The sequence below is a fragment of the Rhinatrema bivittatum genome, chromosome 7 (genome assembly GCF_901001135.1).
Source record: "Rhinatrema bivittatum chromosome 7, aRhiBiv1.1, whole genome shotgun sequence".
Lineage (NCBI taxonomy): Eukaryota > Metazoa > Chordata > Amphibia > Gymnophiona > Rhinatrematidae > Rhinatrema > Rhinatrema bivittatum.
Window position 1 is genome coordinate 235499429 of NC_042621.1, and position 24778 is coordinate 235524206.

The 24778-nt window shown below is 40.1% G+C and overlaps 1 protein-coding gene across 4 annotated transcripts in view; it reads right to left on the minus strand.

Annotated features, from left to right (window-relative positions):
- The window catches only part of INPP5A (inositol polyphosphate-5-phosphatase A), a 1124564-nt gene that overhangs the window by 558025 nt on the left and 541761 nt on the right, over positions 1-24778 (minus strand). For all 4 annotated transcript variants that reach the window (XM_029609984.1, XM_029609981.1, XM_029609982.1 and 1 more), the window contains 2 exons: positions 23712-23775; positions 6255-6358 (listed from right to left, as the gene is read on the minus strand). In XM_029609984.1, coding sequence (XP_029465844.1) covers positions 6255-6358; positions 23712-23775 — 168 coding nt within the window. The remainder of the gene's footprint in view (positions 1-6254; positions 6359-23711; positions 23776-24778) is intronic.

Sequence of the window (24778 nt, forward strand, 5' to 3'; positions counted from 1 at the left end):
CGATGACGCCTCATCAGAGACATCATTGGTCCTTTAGTCATACTCCCATGACAACTTGGAGTGAGAACCCAAGTGGTAGGCCGGTGGTGTCTGTATACAAATGCTAGAAGTCTAAAAAATAGGAGAGTTAGAAGATGAAGATGATATATAACTGTATATATAATCAAACTTGCTATGAGAGAGGACTTATCTAATATATAGTGACCTTCATATAGCTATAAGCTGCTTGCGGCTCTATATGAAGGTCACTATATATTAGATAAGTCCTCTCTCATAGCAAGTTTGATTATATATACAGTTTGTTTCTCATGCTATGTTTTAGGTGTTCATTTAATAGTATATGAGGATATACAACTGAATACCCAGAGACTGAGAGGAAGTAGGATAACCACTGTGATACCAGGATACAAATTATATCAAAATGATAGAATGAATAAAATTCATGGAGGAGTGGCACTATATTCTAAAGAGGCTGTGGAATCAAACAAAATGAAAGTTCTGCAGGAAACAAAATGCAATGTTGAATCTTTATGGATCAAAATTCTAGGTGAAAAGGGGAATAAAATAGCAGTGAGAGTATATAACTCTCCACCTGGCCAGAATGAACAAACAGACAATGAAATGCTACAAGAAATTAGGGAAGCTAACACAATTTACAGCACAATAATAATGGGTGATTTCAATTACCCCAGTATTGATTGGGTGAATGTCACATCAGGACATGCTAAAGAGGTAAAGTTCCTAGATAAAATAAATGACTGCTTCATGGAGCAGCTGGTAAAAGAGGGGGAACTAAGTTAGACCTAGTACTTAGTGGGACTCAGGATTTGGTGTGAGTTAGTAATGTTGCCACCATTTGACTTAATAACTGGAGGGAGGACACTAAAGAAATCTACTGCAGCAACATTTAAGTTTCAGAAGGGTGATTATGATAATAAAAAAAGAGGAAAATTGTTAGGAAAAAAACTTAAAGGAGCAGCTGCAAAAGTTAAGAGTTTACATCAGGCATGAACAATGTTTACAAATACCAATTTGGAAGCCAGACCGGATGTATTCCACACATAAGAAAAGGTGGAAGGTTAAACTGCTACCGGCATGGTTAAAAGGTGAGGGAAGAGAGACTATAATAACAAAAAGAACATCTTTCAAGAAATGGAAAAGCGATGTGAATGAAGGAAACAGCACAAGCAAAGCATTAATAAGGAAGGTAAAGAGAGAATTTGAAAAAGAAGTTTACCGTGGAAGCAAAAGCTCATAATAAAAACTTTTTCAGGTACAATCAAAGTAAAAAGCCTGCGAGGGAATCAGTTGGACCATTTGATGATCAAGGGGTTAAAAGGCACTTAGGGAAGACAAAGCCATAGCAGAGAGAATAAATGAATTCTTTGGTTTGGTAAGAGAGATACCCAAGCCAGAAATGATATTCAAAGGTAATGCAGTAGAACTGAAACAAATCTCAATATCCCTGGAAGATGTAATAGAGCAATATATACCAGATAGTATATATATATCTCAGAGTGCTGAAAGAACTGAAAAATTAAATTGCGGACCTGATAGTAGTAATTTGTAAACTATCATTAAAATCATCTATGGTACCTGAAGACTGAAGGGTTGTCACAATATGACACCAGTTTTTACAAAGGGATCAAGGAGTGATCCAGGAAACTACAAACCATTGAGTCTGACATTTGTGCCAGGAGAAAATGGTAGAAACTAGCATAAAGAACAAAATTGCTGAACATACTGATAGGCATAGTTTAATGGGATAAAGCCAATATGGATTTAGCCAAGGGAAGTCTTGCCTCACCAATCTGCTACATTTTTTTGAGGGTGTAAAAATGTGGATAAAAGTGAGCCAGTTAATACAGTGTATCTAGATTTACAAAAGGATTTGACAAAGCCCTCATGAGCGAATTCTTAGGAAATTAAAATGTCATGGGATAGGGGGCAGTGACCTACTGTGGACTGTGAACTGATTAAAAGACAGAAAACAGAGAGTAGGGCTAAATGGTAAATTTTCCCAATGGAAAAAGATGACTAGTGAAGTGCCCCAGGGATCCAATCTGAGTCCACTGCATTTAATATATTTAAAGACAACCTGGAAATATGTACAACAAGACAGGTGATTAAATTTGCAGATGATACTAAATTATTCTAAGTTATTAAATCACAAAAGGTTCCTGCAAAACGTGGAGTCTGGGCATGCAAATATAAATGAAATTTGATGTGGACAACTGCAAAGGGATACACTTCGGGAAGAGCAACCCAAATTATAGCTATACAATGCACGGTTCCATATTGGGAGTCTCCATCTAGGAAAAGAATTTAGGCATCATCATGGATAATATGTTGAAATCTTCTGCTCAATGTGCAGCAGCAGCCAAGAAAGCAAATAGAATGCTAGGAATTATTAAGAAAGTAATGGAGAATAAATCAGAAAATATCATAACGTCTCAGTATCATACTATGGTGTCACCTCATTTTAAGTATTGTGTGCAATTCTTGTTATCGCATCTCAAAAAAGATATAGCATAATTAGAAAAGGTACAGAGAAAAGCAACCAAAATGATAAAGGGATAGAATGATTCCCTTATAAGGAAAGGACTCTTCAACATGGGCAAGAGATGACTGAAGGAGATATGATAGAGGTCTATAAAATAATAAGTGGAATGAGAAAACATTAATTGGTTGTTTATACTTTCAAAGAGTAGAAAGACTAGGGGGCAATAAAGTTACTAAGTTTTTAATACATTACCAATAAGAGAAAATATTTTTTTACTCAACGTATAATTAAGCTATGGAACTCATTGCCAGAGGATGTGGTGAAAGCTATTAGTGTAGCTGCATTTAAAAAAAAGGTTTGAGACAAGTTCCTGGAGGAAAAGTCCATAAACCATTATTAAGGTAGAGATGCAGAAATCCACTTCTTATCCCTGGGATAAGCAGCTCGGAATCTATTTTTCCCCTTGGGATCCCTTCCAGGTACCTGTGCCACTATTGGGAACAGGATACTGGGCTTATGAACCCTTGGTCTGTCCCAGTATGGCAAATCTTATGAACTTATGTACTGCTGGGAGCTCAAGGCAGTGTTCCAACGTACAAGGACATGAGCCTTCCTATGCATTAACAGTTTACCTGTCTGTTAAATAAAGAGCAGGTCTGAAACAGAATTAAACACCTGGTTAAAAAGTAAGTAGCTCTTGTGCAAAGAAATTTTAGGGTAGTGAATATACCAGATTTTGTAATATTGATTCTTGTGTCCCTTCCTCCCCCCTTTACAGAAAGGAATTTTACAAAAAATAAAGAAGATATCTTCTCTACTTTCTACCATGACTCAATCATAGAGCTGCTGACACTGGACAGACTTTCCTGAATGGAGCCTTCTGGGATGATGACATCATTTGCTGAAGGCCATCTGAAAATATTACTTAGAAAAAAAAATCTTTTTGAAGGAGACAACTGGATATTATGACAATACGTATAAGCTAAACAAATATTTATCATTTGGCTGTCCAACTTATGTTAGCATTGCATTTTATCACACAAAAAATTTTCTGTTACAAAGTATAGGCAAACAATATTATCAATAATAAAGTTCACCAGCAAGCGGTAAGTTACCTGGTTAAAGTTAATTGGATAACTTTAGCCAGTATATTAAAGCAGTATAAGTCTCCTGCTGATTACATCCAGCTAAACCTATCGTATAACTTTGCTACTCCCTGACTTATTAAATATTTGAACAAATATCCTTGCAGGCCTGCAGCAGCCTTATCCCACCCCTCTACAACCTCCAAAATATAAAAATGTTGTAGCGGGCTATAGCAGACCCCCCTCCTGTAGCCCCATTAATATAAAAGCTGTAGCAGGGCTACAGCAACCACCCCACCTGGGGCTTCAATAATTTAGAAATAATAATGGGGCCATAGCAGCCCAATTCCCCTCCCTGAACAAGTAATGAAGGAAATGCTCACCCCTAAACCTCCAAATTTGGCCTGGAAGCCCAGTGGGAGGAGGACAGGCTCCTCTCCTCCCCCACCTGGTTTCACCCTAAGAACCCAGACATCAGTTAGCTCTCCCGGCATGTCTTGTACATGTATTCACTTCTCTCCACCTTTGACTGGTCTGCTCTACACTGACAGCACTAGTTGGATAAATCTTGGTCATAACCCAGGAACATTCTTGCCCTGCCTCTATTTGGTTGAAGACTTGCTCAGCTAAAACACAACACTTTGGCAAGGCAGGATGTTTAAAACCCTGGATTTCTCTAACTTTCAAACTCTTTCAATATCGACCTTAACATGTTAAGCATGAAAGCACGGTTTCAGCTAATATTTTACTATCTAAAGTAATTCTATGATCTTCACTTATGGCTACAGAGTACTGACTGCTGGTGAAATTTTAAAAATTTAAAAACATATAGGAAAATAATTATTACAGTGGTATATCATGTGGATTAACAGCTGGATCAACAAAAACAATATTTTCATAACTTTAGTAATAGTTTCCCATGTAAGTGGCAATGCCTTGTTTACTACGAATCAACCTGCTAAGCAGGGATGTACATAGGTTTCCTCTTAGGGAGACACTGTTGGGAAAAAAAAAAGCCCATTCATAATATTTACATTGAGGGTACAGGTCAGAATATGACTTCAGAGGTTAGGGCAAAGAACACAGAAGGTTAATATGCTTTCCATATGATTACAAAGACAGCCAGGCAGACAGATTTTCATTATTCTCTTAAAAAGAATTAACTTGCTTGTCACTTTTAATAAGCCCATAGATTTTGAACCTTTATTCTACCCTGACTGCACATATCCATGTTCTTCACTTTGGAGGGGAAAATCTCCTACAAAGGTATTAATGCACATGCAAATTGCTTTCATTACTTATAGTACCCTGAAGAAAGATAAAAAAAAAATAAAAATAAAGCAATACAGTTTTTGATAAAATAAAATGATATTAGAGATGTTTTCTGACAAACAACAAAGACCATCTTCATGCATTCAACTGCTCAATCACAGAAATCTATACTGTCTCCAATTCTTTTCTATTTGTTGACTCATCAGGTTCCTCCTGCTTCTCATTTCCAGCTCAACTGGAGCAAGGGCTGGAATCTGGTGCCATGTGTCTTCATTCACAATTACCATATATACTCATGTATAAGTCGACTTGATGGATAAGTCGGGAGCAGTTTTTGGCTCAAAACTTAAGAAATTTGCTATGAATCACAGATAAGTTGAGGATATGCCCATTCGTTCACTCCTCCTCTCCCTCCTCTATGGCTATCCCTGGTCCGTTCACTCCTTCCCTCCTCCCCACATGGCTATACCCAATCTGTTTACCCATGGGCTGAAGACGTAGCCGAAGCAGCTAGAAAGAGGCTGGTGGCAGTAGAACAGATTCTCCCCCATACCCACTCCCGATCCCTTAACTCACCCACCTCTAGCAGGATGACGACGACAGGAGTTATAGTTGCTCAGGCATGTCCTACTTCTTCCTTGCAAGAGCCTGATTGGTGAACTTAGAGCCATGTGGTTCAAAGCACGACACTGGGACCCTGCAGGGGAAGAGGGAGGATACACCAACTGTAACTCCCCTCCTCGTCTTGCAAGCAGTGGGTGAGTTAAGAGATCGGGGGGGGGGGGGGGGGGGGACGTGCGAGGGAGAAGCTGCCCTACTGCCACCAGCCTCTTTGTAGCTGCTTCTATTGTGTTTTCAGCCCATGGCTGAACGGACTGGGGATAGCCATGGGGAGGGGGGAGGGAAGGAGCGAACAGACCATTAAACCGTGAATAGGCAACCCTGTTTTTCAAGCTGAATTTTGAGACTTAAATTTCTCAACTTATACACGAGTATATACAGTACCTAGGGATTTTTCCCCTATTTTATATCCTTCCCCCTTTCCCCACCGTAACTATGACAGTCCTGGGCCAAGAGCTATGCACCAGGGCTCCTTCCAGAATCCTGCAACCATGGCTTCTGAATCGGACCACTGAGTGTCACTCTTTGGCAATGATCATGAGTGACTCCCCTCCTCCCCCTGCTGGGAGCTATGAACACTGCCTCCCACAGGATTCCATTCAGGGATCAACCCAGGAACATTCCATGTGGCAGTGCATAGTACATGGCACTTGCACCATCAGGCTCCTCCTACTGTCTCTCCAAATCTAATTGAAAATATTCTACCTTTCTAATCTCAGATTGCGAAAAAAAAAAATACTAGCAGCAGAATCAAAGGTTGTAGAGTCACGTACCTCTGGAAAAAACTCCTGTGGGAACTTCTCCTTTTCTAGCATGGGTGTGCTTTCTAACGTATCAGAGTAGATTTCTTTGCCAGTAACTTTTCGATACTTTTTAGCTAGGAAAGGAAAACACTTGAAAATCAGCATAAATCTTAAGAAGTAGCTTTAGAATTCATAGGAAAAAAAGTGATAAAAACAATTTCACTAGCAAAGATCAATCTTTGATTTTATTAATTTGTGTATATTTCCTACACGCTAGATATTTTTAAAAAATCCCTGTGCGAGGAGCAACCTTCAAACATACACACCAATTCTAACAACAACAACAACAAAAAACAGAATATAAGTTAGGTACCATAAGAAGGCATTGTATGATAAGTCAGATAAAAGGAAGGCAATTTCAAAGCCATTTAACCAGATAAAATGGCTTGGCTGAAAATTGCTGTCTTTTGCCCGGCTAAAAGTACTTGCAGTCTTTCATCTTTATTTGAATTTAATTGCCTATATCCTAGGCGATGTACAGGAAGAAAATGAGCATAAAATCCATACATATACAATCCAAAACAATAATTAAAGCAGCAAAAAAAAAAAAAAAACAAACCCAAAAAAACAAGAAACCACCATCCAAGGGCCTAGTAAAATGTCTGTCTGAACAGCCATGTTTTTAATCAAATCTTGCAGAACTTCACACTGACTGCCAGGCGCAGTGCTTCAGGAACAGAGTTCCAAAAGACGGGAGCAGCAGTCTCTGTTGACACTAAGCCTGGCATGCCAAGGTGAGGGCACGTCTAGAAGGCTCCTTTGAGTGTCCTTTTAGCAAGGTTAAAGAGAGGCACCGGCAAGGCCGGCTTTAGGGAGCGTGGACTTAACATTTTTAAAAGCACGCCAGCTATTTTACCCTCTCTTGGGTGCTCACGCAATAGCAGCTGCGAAGCACATGGGCACTTTTAGCACATGTACTTTCCACTTGCTAATTTTCAAAGGGAAGCAACGTTTCCCTTTGAACGTTGACTGCAAAATATGCTGGCTAGTGGTTACAAGTATCCAGATAAACTGCAAATAAGGCAGGTTATTCAGAATCGCCACCATGATTGTTGGCAATAATTTTATAGAAAAAGTTGAAAGTTACATTTCCCAGTCTAGATCCCCTCAGTAGTTTTACCATGATTCCGTTCCAAATGGAGGTCAAGAATTAATTTATGAAACCTTACAATTCAGAAAATTTCAAACTAGAAATACTCTTGTCTTTAGGATAGATGCAAAATGAGTAATTTATGGCCATAGTATGAGAGGGAACCCACTGCCTTCTGGACATAAATGATACGCAAGTGGCATAATCTTCATGTTTGTAAGGCACGCTTCATAAAAAACTCACTAATGGAAAGTAGCAATACAAGCTAGACTGTCTAATAAAGATGGAATTATTAGCTTTATTTAAAGTAACAAAAAGACGTTAAAGCAGCAATGCTATAAAGAATTTTAGACCTTAGCACTACATAAAACCTTTATTATTATTGTTATGGCCTTTCTTATCATTTAAGTAACAGAAGTGGAGATTTGGTGGGAGTGAGCAGATTAAGTTTTATCATTATACATAAGCTCTAAGTTATTATGTATCTGTTTAAGAAAAAGAAGCAGACACACAGACTATTATGTTTATAACTGTTAAATTTGTTTTATTTTAATATTTTATGCTTATTTGATATATGATTTTATTTTGCATTTTCCATTTATTGTATGTATGTTATTTTGTAAACTGCCATGATTATATTTAAGAAAAATAGTATATAAATAAATATATAAATACTTACAGTAGATTCTCAGAAATATCAAATTTTCCTTGGCTATATTGCCTCCTATCTGGGTCTTATTCTTTTCTAGCCTGCGTTACCTTCCTCGTTATATTTTCATATTTGGGCATAAAAGGAGGGCATGCCCCCACACTTAATAAATTTCTTCCCTGAGTCCTTTCTTCAGTTATTCATTATTTACTTTCAATTTACATGTATCAGTGGAACATCTTCTTGGGTTTCTGAGGAGCATCAGCAAAGGAACATCTTAATTTAGATTCATAATAAATATGACAACTTTCAAAATAGTTATAGTAAATGATGGCAAAAAAAATGCCAAAATGTCCCATTAAGTCTGCCCAGTTAAGATTCTTCCACTTGGGGTAAACATATAAATTCTTGTATGCAACCAAAAACCAGCCCCCCCCTTCCATACACACACATACCTTTTTCTACCCCTATCTTGTCTTTTACCTGAGCTCAACCCTTTTCCCACTATCGCCCTCCACATCTATTCCAAGCAAGTCCAGAATCTATTAAAGCACTAGTCTTCAGCATCTCCACTAGTAGGGAACTTCAGGCCTTGTCTGCTTCATCTATGAGTCTTGCAAGACAAATACTAAATCTAAAACCCAGGTCCCCTACCATGTCTTATTAGCACACAACTACTAAAACTAAACATTAATCTTTTCAAGAATGAAACATAAATCAGAACAAAGGGGGAACAAATATCAATGTTTTTGCTCATTTCAATTGTCAATTGAATTAGTTATAAATGAAGTTCTGTCAGAAATATTGCTTTAATGGTTTTGAAATGTGATCTCAAATTAAAGACTATAGCTCATGCTAAAGTAAATAGAGGGCCAGTTACTTTATTTCTTAATGCCACAAATGCTTTACATTTATTTTCAAAGAATCTGAATACCCATAGAATTATGTTCTGAAAAAGTAATATAAGATTTCTGGTTTTTGCTAGATGTTGGGACTTAGGATCCGAGTCTTTCATATGTTGAGTTGAAGCCATGTGTACAGTAGTTTCTAGTTTCTAACTGGGTCTGACTTTTTTGTTTTTTGGGAGGGGGGAGCACAATCAAAGGCAATGGTAACTTTCTGCCAGGTCATACCAGATCATGATCAACAACCTATTTGAACTTTCTTCCTTTCTCCATTGGGAAAAAAATGAAAGGTGAAGGCTACCGCCTGCCTTGATCCAATACCTTTTCTTTTTTTTCTTTTTTCTTTTTTTTTTTTTTTTTTAAAGAAAATTCCTACTGGATGGGCAGTGTGCTTCTTAATGAAACTTCAAGATTAGATATGTAGCCACACATACTTGACTAACCTTCCAGTAAATTTTGGCACCTGGACTAAATGACAGGTTCTGAAGGCAAGAAGCAATAATGCTCCAGTTTTTATAAATTACAGTTTGATTAACTTAAGCATGGAGATAAAGTGACTTGGTCGAGACAAAGTGAATGACAGTTTGGTGAATGTCAGGAGTTTTCCTGATTCATTCTGTTCTTAGCCTTGACCACATCATCCCATGCAGTAACTCTGCTTAGTAGAAATATGCAGGCATCATGAAGAAATTTTACTGAACTTAAAAACATATCTGGTTTCTTGCCAGCAGAGTGGTGTTCTCCATTCATTTCAGGCCAAAATGCCCTCAATCAACATTTTTCATTTTTATACTTATTGAAAGAATATTGCCATTTAAGGGTCTAGCGACAATTCTGCACATGGCTTGCAGCCAAGACAACATGGTGAGGACCCCAAGTGATGGAATATTAGAAGACTGCATGAATGTTCTGCAAAATCAATTCCATATCATCAGAGCTACCTAATTGTTGCATTATGAACAACCATAACAGCAACAGAACAAAAGACAGCAGTCTTGAGTTACAGGCAAGCTCTTTGAATGCTGAAAACAAAATCTGAAAACTATGCTGCTAAAACCTATAAAGCTGGATCTGCTGAATGCACTGTCTTACAATACTGCATGCATGACAAGCATATAAGGGGAAAGCATCCCTATGCAAGAAGCTCATAATTGGATTTGATATTAGCAAATATAAATATTAATTTATAGACAACAGGATGGCATGGAAACAAACTCTACTTTCCAAGTAAAGCAAGTCTGCCTACCATAAATGATATTCTTCGTGGACAGAATGAGTCATGTCACCCGATGGATCCTTCTCTCTAAGCTCAAAGAGATTTTGCTACATGAGCCCCCCTCAGTCAATTTTAGAATTAAATTTAGCTAAGTAGTGGACTTTCCAGGGAGGTGGTTGGGTATTTAGCATGGCTAATTCATCCTGTTTACAGAGAACACTGTTTATGGTACTCAAACTTGCATTCTCCATCAAGCAGGGCTGAATTAGTGTTGTGACCATCACTGCTCGACGTCTCCACTCTGCCCTCCTTACCTCCTTGGCGACTCTCCCTCTTGCTCAAGTGGAAAGTTGGCTGCCGCGGCATCATTCTGCCAACTCCTTCCGGCATCCCCGGAGCGGCTCGATGCTGCAATCCGCAATGATTCACAAGAGCCTAAAGGCATGCTCGTGGCGTGGGCCCGACTGATGTAGCAGCAGTGGCGCGAACCTCAGGGACGTCCCCCTGAGATGACGTCATCTGTACCGGATATTTAAGGTCTCAGAAATCGCTAACGTATCGAGTTAGCAAGGAGTTGGATTAGAAGAAAGGACCAGTTTCACACTCTCCTAGCTACTCTGCCTCCTCGGATTTATCAGGGGTACCCGCTCCTCAGGGGCCTCGCTCTCTCTTTGTTTTTCAGGTCACAGTCAGGAACCGGTAATCGCTCCTCGAGGGCCCATGTTCCCGGCTGGTTGCTGAATACTTATTCTGCCTGGAAGTCATCGCTGCCTACCACACCAGTGAGTTACCATCTCCCTCTCAGAGTTTTCCCTGGAACCAGGTACTCGCTCCTCGAGGGCCTAACTCATTCCAACACCTGAACTACTTCTAGAGACTATTGTGTGAGTGTTACCATCAAGGTTCTGTTCCTGAACTCTGCATTCCCTGCCTACTCACTATATTCAGTTTCTCTACAGCTCAGTTATCCAGGATCGCTGTTCTAGTACCTGAGGGACTACAGCCCTGCCGGGCACTTCCAGCTCACTACTGCCACCTCTGGTGGTTCAATATACTGTTTAATAAAAGAACTAGTATGTGTCTTTCTCCATACTCTGAGCCTGACCGGTGGTCCCTCTCGAGATCTTCCCCCAGGGGCGTGGTCATCTGCCACCGGCCCAAGGATCCACCCACAACTACCTCAAACACCAACAATTAGTCATGAAATGTCAGGGTGTCCCAAGCTGAAGGGTTATAGTGGAGCATTTATTAAATAAACAGTCTGGACTCCACTATGGAGCATGGACTACTGGGTGAACAGGCTATGCAAAACTGCTTGACCAAATTTACTGTCACTCTTTGAAAGATTGTCCAGATATTAATGGGGCATAAAAGGTATGTACTGATAATTAAGCTGCAGTTCTACAGATGTCTTCAAAAGTTACAGCTTGCAGATGAGCCATTGATGCATCCATAGCTCTAACTTGATGAGTTTTGATTGTGTTTTTAATCCATAGGCCCGCTAGTGCATAACATATGCAATGCAGTCGGCTAGCCAGTTAGACAGTGTTAGTTTGGCTACTGCTATGCCCAATTGGTTATGATCATAAGAGATGAAAAACTGTGAGGCCTGATGATGTGGCTGAGTTTTTCTCTTGTAGTAAGCAAAGCTTCTTTTACAGTCTAAGGAATGAAGGGTCCTTTAACCTTCATGTGTGTGTGTGGCCTTGGAAAGAATGTCGGTAATATGATGGGCTTGGTATGGAAAGCTGAAACTACTTTTAGTAGAAACTTTGTGTGTGTGGGGAGTACCACTCTATATTAGAAGAATTGCATATAAAAGAGAACACTGAACAAAAGCCTGGTTTTCACTGACTCTTCTGGCTGATGTGATTGCTAGAAGAAAATACTTTCATGGGAGAAATCTGAGAGAAATCGACTCCGATGGTTCAAAGAGAGGCTTCATTGGTTGTGCGAGAACCACATTCAGGTCCCATGGTACAGGTAGTTTTATAACTGGAAGTTTAGTATGCCATAAACCTTTCATTAACTTGGATACCAACAGATGATTGAAGATTGGCCTACCATCAATTTGAATATGGGCAGCTGCAATAGCACTGAGATGAACTCTCATTGATGAGGTACTAAGACCCCTGGAAGAAAGAGAGAGCAAGTACTTAAGTAGCTCTTTTCATTCGCATAAAAAATGAAACTAAGGAACTTTCTTGACACCATGTGGAGAACCATTTACCTTTAAATCATAAGCTCTCCTAGAAGACAGCTTATGGATTTAAAGGTAAATGTACACTATTATGTTCTTAACTTCCTTAGGTAAGGTGAATTTGGTGATTAGCGAGCACTCAACATCCAAGCTGCTAAGTTGAGGGAAGGAAAGTTCATATGATACAGACATCCTTTTTCTTCAGTTAATAAGGATCGATCTGCCCCAAGGGATCGATCCTTATTAAATGGGTCGGAGGGCTACTGGATAGCTGTATTAGATATGCAAACCATACCTTTGCATGCCCCAGCCCCCGACCCCTTAGCAGCGGTAGAAGCTCACCAAGCATCAACGGAAACTGATAAGTATATAGAAATAGTAGCGAAAACGCCTAGGGTCGGGTTGATCGCCGGGGAGAGGATACCTCACATATAAGATACAAAGCACATCAAGATAAAAAATAAAAAACAAAAAAAGTATAAAATATAGAGAATAAAGAATCTGAAGAATAAGGACAGCAGCTATTTAATGAGACAATCAAAGAGTGGTTGCCCCGCATATAGCTGCTGCACATCACCACACATCAGGGAGTTCCCTTGATGGTTGGTTGTTAGTGATTTTCAGTACAAGGCAACGGAGGTTTTGTTGTTGATAAGTGAATACAGGACTGATTACTGGCTTTGACCTTTCCTCCACTGTACCTTGCCTAGCACTGCCACCTGCCCCGACTCCAGCCTGTTCCTGAACTCGCCTCTGGACTTGGCCTTGTTAGGCTTCGGCCTTCTACTGCCCGGGCGTCACCTATCCTTGCACTCTGGTCCATCCTTGCCACCCGGGCCTCTGGACTCCTGCCTCGTCCAGATCTGCCTAGGTCCCTCCGATACCTCTGCTGGTCCCTGGCTGCCTACCTCAATATGTACTGGGATTCATCTGATGGAGGCCCGCCTAAGACCAGCTGGCCCCAGCACCCAAGGGCTCAACCTACAGAGAAGGAGGGCTTGTATTGGTGAAGCTCCAGTCGGCCTCCATCTCCCAGTCTGCTCTGCCTCCCGACGGTGTGGACCCATGGGGCTTGCCCTACGGGTAGCATCAATCCTGATCTTTGAATAATTTTTGTACTGTTCTGGCTAGCAATGACATGAGATCTGAATTCCAGTTGATCGGAAAAGCATCCTGGCAGATCTGAAATTACTAGGAAGAATGAAGCAAAATCTTTCCACTTTTCTGTTTTCTTCTGATGTGAAGAGGTCAATCACTGGAAGTCCCCATAGACTGAATAGTCTATCAGCAGTTGATTTTTGCAAGGATGATTCATGTGGTCTGAATACTCTGCTGAGGCAATCTGCTGAAGTGTTGGAAATCCCTGGAAGGTAGGTTGCTTGCAGGACAGCTTGATAGTTGCATGCCTTTTCCCATACCTTACTGCCACCTGGAAAACAGTCCATGACCCTCTGCTGCCCTGGTTGTTCTCATAGAACATGGCTAACTGGTTGTCGATTTGAATGAGTATTTTTCTCCCTTGGAGGAGATGGGTGAAAGTTGTCAGAACATATCTGAACATTTGCAGTTCCAAGATGTTGATCTGAAATTATCTTTACACAAATAATCAAGTGCCTTGAGTTTATAGTGAAAAAATATAAAAATTTTACTATAAACCCTATTAATTTTATATTCCATTATATTGTTATTATAAAAAAGACATTTTCCACATGCCAAGAAGATAACCCCAACATCACCAGTGCTTCAGAGGAATATCGTGAACACAAATAATAAAGAATGTAAACCCTAATATGTTATAATACCAACCTCTTACATTAAATCACAACTAAATTGTCTATTGGGCAGCTTTTCACCTTAAAGGATATAAACATCCCGATCTCAGGTTCATACAGCAAACTTTGAAAATACTATCTTCAAACATACCCTTCCCGTTACAAAATTTAAAAGGACAAATCACACGATTTTTCACTATAAAATAAAGGGAGATTGTATATGATGGAAAAAAGAATGCATTAATAAGACTTCAGTTTGAAGCCCATTGCAGGCAAGAGACTGCAGATTGCAAGCAGCATTGAAATCTGACACAATCCCTCTTGGAAAAATATAAGTATATGTTAAGAAAATGTTTGTATTTTTGGAATTTGATAATATTCACATCTTTTTGTTTCTTTATATATGGATACTGAACAGAAGGTGTGTGTCTGTTTTTTGAGATGTTGGTGTATACCGGCTTCTTCTTCTTCATAGAAGAAGACTAATTTGGGTTCTTGAGAACTTACACAGTTCCTTCATTTTCCAGGCCCTGAAGTTTTGAGAGCATGGAGATATCCAGCTGCAGCTGTGGTTCAGTCCCAGGCAGTGGTAACAAATGACTTATCCATCTGTAATGGACATTTTACTACCACATATACATGTACAGTCCTTGAAGCTACTTACAGTGGGCTTCTTGGAACTGTACAGCTTGTGAAGAGAATAAAATTGTCTTTATTATGTTTTAAATAGCACTAAAAAGTGCTATTGGGGGGGATGCAGAGGCAGCAAGGCATCTAGAATTTGAAAATATTTAAAGATTAAGACACAAATGAAGACAGAGAGATAGGGCACACATCCGTACTGAAGCTTGGATGAAAAAAGACTGAGGGAGCTCAAAAGGCAACACCTGAGCCGGAACTGTTGCACATGCTCAGTAGAATAAAAGATCTATAAGTTTAGAGAACATAAGAACATAAGAACATGCCATACTGGATCAGACCAAGGGTCCATCAAGCCCAGCTTCCTGTTTCCAATAGTGGCCAATCCAGGCCATAAGAACCTGGCAAGTACCCAAAAACTAAGTCTATTTCATGTTACCGTTGCTAATGCAGTGGCTATGCTCTAAGTGAACTTAACAGCAGTAATGGACTTTTCCTCCAGCACTTATCCAATCCTTTTTTAAACACAGCTATACTAACTGCACTAACCACATCTTCTGGCAACAAATTCCAGAGTTAAATGTGCGTTGAGTGAAAAAGAACTTTCTCTGATTAGTCTTAAATGTGCCACATGCTAACTTCATGGAGTGCCCCCTAGTCTTTCTATTATCCGAAAGAGTAAATAACCGATTCACATCTACCCGTTCTACACCTCTCATGATTTTAAACACCTCTATCACATCCCCCCTCAGCCATCTCTTTGCCAAGCTGAAAAGTCCTAACCTCTTTAGTCTTTCCTCATAGGGGAGCTGTTCCATTCCCTTTATCATTTTGGTCGCCCTTCTCCATTGCAATTATATCTTTTTTGAGATGCGGCGACCAGAATTGTACACAGTATTCAAGGTGCGGTCTCACCATGGAGCGATACAGAGGCATTATGACATCTTCCGTTTTATTCACCATACCCTTTCTAATAATTCCCAACATTCTGTTTGCTTTTTTGACTGCCGCAGCACACTGAACAGACGATTTCAATAATGTGTTATCCACTATGACGCCTAGATCTCTTTCTTGGGTAGTAGCACCTAATATGGAACCTAACATTGTGTAACTATAGCATGGGTTATTTTTCCCTATATGCATCACCTTGCACTTGTCCACATTAAATTTCATCTGCCATGTTGATGCCCAATTTTCCAGCCTCACAAGGTCTTCCTGCAATTTATCACAATCTGCTTGTGATTTAACTACTCTGAATAATTTTGTATCATCTGCAAATCTGATTACCTCACTACTTGTATTTCTTTCCAGATCATTTATAAATATATTGAAAAGTAAGGGTTCCAATAGAGATCCCTGAGGTACTCCACTGCCCACTGCCCACTCCCTTCCACTGAGAAAATTGTCCATTTAATCCTACTCTCTGTTTCCTGTCTTTTAGCCAGTTTGTAATCCACGAAAGGACATCGCCACCTATCCCATGATTTTTATTTTTCCTAGAAGCCTCTCATGAGGAACTTTGTCAAATGCCTTCTGAAAATCCAAGTACACAACATCTACCGGTTCACCTTTATCCACATGTTTAACTCCTTCAAAAAAGTGAAGCAGAGTTGTGAGGCAAGACTTGCCCTGGGTAAAGCCATGCTGACTTTGTTCCATTAAACATTGTCTTTCCATATGTTCTGTGATTTTGATGTTTAGAATACTTTCCACTATTTTTCCTGGCACTGAAGTCAGGCTAACCGGTCTGTAGTTTCCCGGATCGCCCCTGGAGCCCTTTTTAAATATGGGGGTTACATTAGCTATCCTCCAGTCTTCAGGTACAATGGATGATTTTAATGACAGGTTACAAATTTTTACTAATAGGTCTGAAATTTCATTTTTTAGTTCCTTCAGAACTCTGGGGTGTATACCATCCGGTCCAGGTGATTTACTACTCTTAAGTTTGTCAATCAGGTCTACCACATCTTCTAGGTTCACCGTGATTTGGTTCAGTCCATCTGAATCATTACCCATGAAAACCTTCTCCAGTATGTGTGTACCTCCCCAACATCCTCTTCAGTAAACTCAATAGCCTCAACCTCACCCATTTTATATACGCGGACGATGTGCAAATCATAATCCCCATCTCGGACCCCATCTCCTCTACTCTAAAGTTTTGGAACAACTGCTTACACACCATCAACCTTCTTTTCTCGAGTCTCAACCTGGTCCTTAATACATCCAAAACAGAACTCATGGTTATCTCCCCTAGCGATAACAACCTCTTCACTAATAATACAATTACTCCACTAGCAAGCCAGGTTAGAGACCTTGGGGCCACCCTCGACTCTAGAATGAACTTTAAAAAGTTCATTAACGCTACAACCAAAGAATGCTTCTTCAAGCTACAGGTCCTGAAGAAACTAAGACCGCTTTTACACTTCCAGGATTTCCGTTCAGTGCTTCAAGCCATACTGTTTTCAAAGATAGACTATTGCAACGCTCTACTACTCGGTCTCCCCGCCTCCTCTACCAAACCCCTACAGATGCTGCAAAACGCAGCGGCCAGGATCCTTACAAACACACGTCGTAAGGACCATATCACTCCAATCCTAAAAATCCTACACTGGCTACCCATCCAATATAGAATACTCTTCAAGGCTCTCTCTATCATCCACAAATCCGTCTACCAGCAATCCACACTCCAACTCGCCATCCCTCGAATTACATACTTCCGCAAGGCCAATTAGATCCGCCTACAAAGGTTCGCTCAAAGCCCCCCCTAACAAATCCTCGATTCACAACTCCATTCATAAACAAGCTCTTTCAACAGCGGGTCCGCTCCATTGGAATTTGCTTCCCCCAGATATACGCCAGGAACAATGCCATCTCTCCTTCAGAAAAAAACTGAAAACCTGGCTGTTCACACAAGCTTACCGTTGAAGTAACCTCTATCAACCAAAATTGACTCTCACCCTCCGACCTCTTCCCTAACTCCTCCCCCCCCACTCTAGTCCCTGCCCTGACACCACCCCCCCTGCTTACCTCCCCATGTCTCCACCTTCCACAGGATATACTATGTTATGCCTTGCTACCCTATTGTTTTTTCGTTGATTATTGTATCACTCTCCAGTTGTTATCGTTAATATATCTTTCCTGTCTTCCATCTCCCATGTTTTCGCTCCCTGTTTATTGTAACTTTACCTTCTATATAGTTGTTAATTGGTTTTCCCTTGTTCTATTGTAAACCGGTACAATAAGACCTCGTCTTGAGTATCGGTATAGTAAAAGAATTTAAATAAATAAATAAAATAAATAAACACCGAAGCAAAGAAATCATTTAATCTTTCCGCGATGGCCTTATCTTCTCTAAGTGCCCCTTTAACCCCTCAATCATCTAACCGTCCAACTGACTCCCTCACAGGCTTTCTGCTTCGGATATATTTTAAAAAGTTTTTACTGTGAGTTTTTGCATCTACGGCCAACTTATTTTCAAATTCTCTCTTAGCCTGTCTTATCAATGTCTTACATTTAACTTGCCAACATTTATGCATTATCCTATTTTCTTCTGTTGGATCCTTCTTCCAATTTTTGAATAAAGATCTTTTGGCTAAAATAGGTTCTTTCACCTCCCCTTTTAACCATGCCGGTAATCATTTTGTCTTCTTTCACCTTTCTTAATGTGTGGAATACATCTGGATTGTGCTTCTAGGATGTTTTTGTTTTTTTTTTTAACAATGACCACGTCTCTTGCACACTTTTTACTTTTGTAGCTGCTCCTTTCAGTTTTTTTCTAACTATTTTTCTCATTTTATCAGAGTTTCCCTTTTGAAAGTTTAGCACGAGAGCCGTGGATTTGACACATTTGATCACATAAATCAAATGTGATCATATTATGATCACTATTGCCAAGCGGCCCCACCACCGTTACCTCTCTCACCAAATCCTGTTCTCCACTGAGAATTAAATCTAAAATTGCTCCCTCTCTCGTCTGTTCCTGAACCAATTGCTCCATAATGCTATCATTTATTCCATCCAGGAACTTTATCTCTCTAGCATGTCCATCGAACGATATCATCCACATCATGGCTAATGCAGCTCTGCTTGTCGATGGAGAAAAATCACATATTAAAATCTTGATCCGAATAAATTATTCTAATTAGGAAACCAAAATGCATGGGCTGGCATGTAGGACATCTGGAGTTAATTCCTAGTCCTGCTTCTGCCACAAAAGGCAGTATTCACAGCCCCAAAGGAAGTGGTAAGTAATTATAGTCATTACACAAGAGTAACACCTAATGGCCAGACTCTGCGCACATGAGCAGAGTCCCATAAGAAGCTGCAATTTGGAGCTCTGGCTGAGGCCTGTCGCTGCCATCCCTGAGCTAGCCAGTGAAGAAACAGGGACAACCTGCCTCAGAAAGTTAAAAATAAAGTTGATAGTTCTATATCGCAGTAAAGGCCAGCTCTGGTGCAGCTGAAAGCCCAAACAAGGAGGAAATTGCTTAGTAAAATAACAAATAATATTCTTTTAAGAAGTTACAGACTATTTTGTTCCGCCCAGATTGGTTCAATGTTGTTTCCAATAATACCAGGATATAAAATTTCAATGCGTAAGCAAGGGCAATGCTAAACTGTAAAACAAAAAAGTGCATTGTATACTTGACATCAGTTTGTGCTTGCCTTACTAAGGACAAATGCACCTTATACTGCACCTGACAGTATATTGTTTTGAGTGGCATTTACTGTATTCAGCACTCACAACCACAACCAATTAAAATGTCACTTTTATTAAGCATTACGTTTTGGCTTATTATCTATTAAAATCTTTTAAGGCAGTCTTGGGTCTCTGTGGCAATGGCAAGTACTATATGCTACCATCCAGAGTACCTGGATTCAACTCTTGGGCCAGCTGTTTGCTCTCTGAGTCAGCTGGAAATGCTATGCAGGCAACAATTACAGCACTCAAGGGGAGTCCCAGTTATTGTGCAATAGCAACACCTTGTAGCCACTCTTAAGCTCCATGATTGCAGGGTGCCAGAGGAGCTCTAGGCTCACAATCGAGGATCATTGCAATGGCTGGTATGAGGGAGTTTGGAGGGGGGAAATAAGGGGAAAAAAAAAAAAACACAAGGCAGTTGCAAATGAAGGCTTATGGCACCATAGCCCAATAAAGGCTGGTTCTGATTCAGCCAAACACCCAATGGAGGAGATAATTGCCACCTCCCCCCCACCCCACCAAAATAAAGTCCTTTCTGGCATTCTACAGTGTACTTCCTGTACATTCCATAGGTCTGTTTCAAGGGTGGTTGCATTTACCATTTGGGAGAAGGAAGATATATTTTGTGAGAAAAACTGTAGCTGCCTTCTAGTATTCCTCATATTTCCTTTTATTTTTCCATTCATGTTATCTATCAAATCTGTCTTACAAACATTATGCATCCAATTCTAGCCTTATATCTTGACATACAGCTGCATGAAGTTAGCATGTAGCACATTTAAAACTAATCTTAGAAAATTCTCTCTCACTCAATGCACAATTAAACTCTAGAATTTGTCACCAGGGGAGGTGGTTAGTGCAGTTAGTGTAGCTGGGTTTAAAAAAAGGTTTGGATATGTTCTTGGAGGAGAAGTCCATTACCTGCTATTAATCAAGTTGACTTAGAAAATAGCCACTGCCATTACTAGCATCAATAGCATGGGATATACTTAGTTTTTGGGTACTTGCCAGGTACTTGTAGCCTGGATTGGCCACTGTTGAAAACAGGATGCTGGCCTTGATGGACCTTTGGTCTGACCCAGTATGGCAATTTCTTATGTTCTTATGTATAGACTGGTAATTCAAAGGTATATATCCTTCTATGCCATATTCAGGCTGGCTCTACAGTGTAGGCCACTGGTATCAAATACAAATAGTAACTGTCAGAGATATGAGCCCTTGGGTTGTAGCATGGTTAACACACCACAGACATGCCCCTACTGGGACTGGAGCTTCACCTATACCAGCCCCGTTCCCTGCAGGTTGAGCCTTTGGGTTCCAGAGATCAGCAGGGCTTAGGCGAGTGTTCCTTAAGGAGCAGTCAGAGAGAGTCCAAGTACGGGCAATAGTCAGGGCTGGCCGCCAGAAGACAAGATCCAAGAACAAGCCAAAGTCAGGGCAAGAAGAGTATAAAAAGTCATGTCCATAGGAAAGGTCAATACCAGGTGGCAGACAAGAGAGTAGTCAGGATCTGTAACAGAGGTCAGTACCAGGTAGCAGGCAGAGACGGATGGACAAGAAAAATCAGAGGGGACCAGGACATTGGCAGGATGGACAGGTAAGGCAAGGTATAGCAAGGCAGAGAAGCAACAAGGAGACAAGGAGCAAAGGAACAATGAGAAGACAAGAAGGAAAGGCACAGGATAGGATAGCAACACGCACTGCAAGGCAGAGGGACCTGTTGCTGGGCTTAGGAGGGCAGCTTCACTCCTAAGGCAGAAGGCTGCAAATGGCACCAGGGTTTTCTGGCCGCAGGGCCTATTTTAGAGGTCATGGGGCCATCCCGCAACCAGCCAAACGTTAAGTAATAGTAACATTCCTGTTTGATTCTTAGATGATGTTCTAAAACAGGACAAAGTCAAGAAAAACTTGTTTAATGTGGGGTATCAGCAAACCGTGTCTTTGAGATGCCATCGGCCTACTCAATCAGCCAGTCCGATTTGCAGACGAGTAATGATTCTTTATCTAGCCCTTGATGCACTCATTTTTGAAACATCAGCAGATATCGGGCGTGTGGGACTGTAAAGTTGATTTTATTTGCTGTTAAAAAAAATTCTTCAAAAACATTCTAAATTGCGGTAACTGATTGAGTAGTCTGGTGGAAGTTCAAAGACACCGCACGCTTCACGGCTTGCTGATACTCCACATTAAACAAGTTTTTCTTCACTTTGCCTTCTTGTAGAACCTTATTATTTGGCACTGTCTATGCACCTTTTTGGGGGTGATTTGATTCTTAGATAAATATGTGAAATTTTCAATAGTACATAGAGCTACTTTTTGAAAATGTTACAAATATCATATTATTTTGGATACTTTTTATATAACATTCATATAGTCTTTGTACCTTCGATTTGTCTATTCTTAGACCAGTTTTCTTCTAGGATGAATTCATGTATGAAAACATTTTTTGCAGTGTTAAGAAAATTGGTGGATAATCGTGACATCATTCTGGGAACAAGGTATATATTACCTGCTGATAGGATCACATATCATAGTTCTCCTAAGACCCCTTAGAGCTTTCTGTGATCTAAAAAATGTGAATAGTATGTGTGTAAAAGGTTCCAACTAGAACCAGTTCCAAACCATACTACAATGACCATTCCTATAACTACATTTCTAACTACAATGAATTCAGTTTTCTTCATGAAATCGCTCATATGTACCGTAAGTGCAGAATGAGGGGGAAGGGTTCGGGAAAATGCATTTAACAGGCTGGCAATTTCTCTCATGAATCAATCCCATTCACAGTTCATGTGATTACGAATTCTGACCATTAATGCTCAGTGTCTATTAATCATTTGCAGATGAGGAGAATAAGTTGGTGTACAAGCTGATTTCTCATTAAAAGTTCCCACATCACTTTTTAAAAAAACGTACAGTATTGTTCAGAAATTGAATAAAAGTTAATGATTTTTTTTTAATACTGTATATGAAATTTTCCTGGAGTGTCAAAAAACATGAAAACTAGATACTGATGGCTAGAATGATTTTTGTTGGCCAAACCTCTGATTTCACTATATATAGAAATGCCATTTGAGTATTTTACTGCAGGAAGACACTATACTCCCAATTACAAGAACAGACGCAATCTGGCTCTGTCTTGCTAGGAAAAAAAAATTAATGAATCTGTATAAATTAGAGCAATTAGTTCACTTCGCAGTTATTGCCACTTCAATGACGTCTCAAATTAATGTGATGTAAGAAACTGGATTAATGTGATCTGGCTCAATAGTCTAAATGAGGTTCATATAATACATGAACAGTCAGTTGACATTTAGAAAAATATGCTAATCAGCTAATGTAACTTGAAATTAACCAGTGCCTTTTTATATCATATGAGTGTTAAAAAAAATTTTTACATTACTGAAGCAGCACCTTGAAATAAAGGTTTAGAAATGACAGTTTCTTTTAATTATGACCAAAAACATTTGTATTCCGCTTTCCCAAGTCAAACAACCCAATCAAAGCAGATTAAAATAAATAAAAATAAACAAATATAGATTACAATAGATCAAATGCAATTAATTAAAATAAACAAAAGATAATAGAAAGATATTCCATTTGGAATATTTAGCAACTCTGTCCAAACTGCCTGGTACTTTTTCTAATATTTGCAACATAAAAATGGGATCTCTAAGAAATTACTGTCCATTATGACTCGCATATGAAAAATGCTTCAAATGTTTTTTAGGTTTAAAAATAGATCAATATTTTTTAGTAATTTATTCTGAGCTCTTTCCCCCCCCCCCCTCCCCCCTCCTGTTACTTTGCACCTCCAGCTTCGTTGGAACTTGGAGTGGGGTCATTTGCAACCATGTGGGGATTTTTTTTCCTCTATTAATCTCCCCCTCCCCCAAGCGTACCTAGTCTAGTCATTACAGTGACTGTCCTGGACCAGGGGCCAAGTCACAGGGCTCCTTCAGAAACCCTGAATGAGTGATGACCTCAGCTCCCTCCCCCTCACACCCCAGATCCAGCAGACCAGACATGAGGATCAAACCAGGGACCTTCCACATGTCAGTGCACAGCACCATCGATGAGCAAGTGCACTGGCCAAGACCTTTTAAGAAATAGCATATTTTGAAGAAAAAAACCTGGAGAGAAAATAATTACGAGCAGAACTATCAGAACTATTTTGGCATACTCTTTAGTCACTCTTGACAGAAAAGATTTTGCAGAGTTTACTATTTTCTATGGATTAAAAGGATGGATTACCTTTGAAATCAAACTGGAGGATGTTCTTCAAGGATTCGTGAAGAAAATAGAAGTTTCCTAGTGCCTGTAAAAGAAAAATGTATATATAAGCATTTGGGAATATAGCACATATAGAATCATAGGAGATGTCAGCAGAAAAGGACCACTTGCTCCATCCACTCTGCCTACTGTGCTGTCACAGGTCTTACTCGATCTACGGTTTTCTGTTTCTGCCCCTAATCAAGATCCCTTTATGGGTAATTTTCAAAATTTTTTATACAGGTAAAACTAACTATATAAAAATGCAGTATGAAAACGGATACTCCTCCATGTATGTGACTGTATAAGAAGGCCTGGGGGCCAGGGTAGGGAAAGTAAAGTATGGGTGAGGATTTCATTTTGAAACCCATGCATCTCCTTTCTACGTGTTCTTTGCATCTGCAAAGTATGTGGCTAGCAAAGTACCCCTCATTCTCAGCGATGCCCTGAATTTTCTATTTTATTTCCTCTTTTTTGGGGGGATTTGGCGTATGGATTCTCTGCCTCTTCGTGGAATGAAGGCAATACTTAATTACTATAATTTTTCCTATAATTCTTCATAGGATGTTAAATCCTCTTTTTTCTGAATTAAGAGTAATTTCATTTGGGGTCAGTGGTTGTCTGATCAGATTAAGTTTCCTGGATCCAAAATGGCATCTTAGCGAGTTGAGCTGAAGCGTCTCTTTTCTTGGTCACTCTTTTGCCTTACGTAATGCCACTTTCTGCCCGCAAGCGAAGGGCAAGAGAGCGGTTGGTTTCAGATGCTCTCTCTCTCATTCCATCGGTGGACCCTATGTACGCCCAGATTCGACGGGGAGTTGTAAAACCGGGAGAAGGCTCGTTGGTCGGTGTTCGGGGGGGATGGGGGGAGATGAGCCTGAACCCGTCGCTGAGCTACTGACATTGTTATCCCCGGTGGTGAGGTCGCCACCCGTTAACCCCGCTGAAAGATGCACCCAGCAGCCACGATGAGACAGAGGCATTGGAGATGGGCGCCCTCACCGAGTCTCCTCTGGAGACTACAACACTGGAGGAAGGCGTTTCAACCC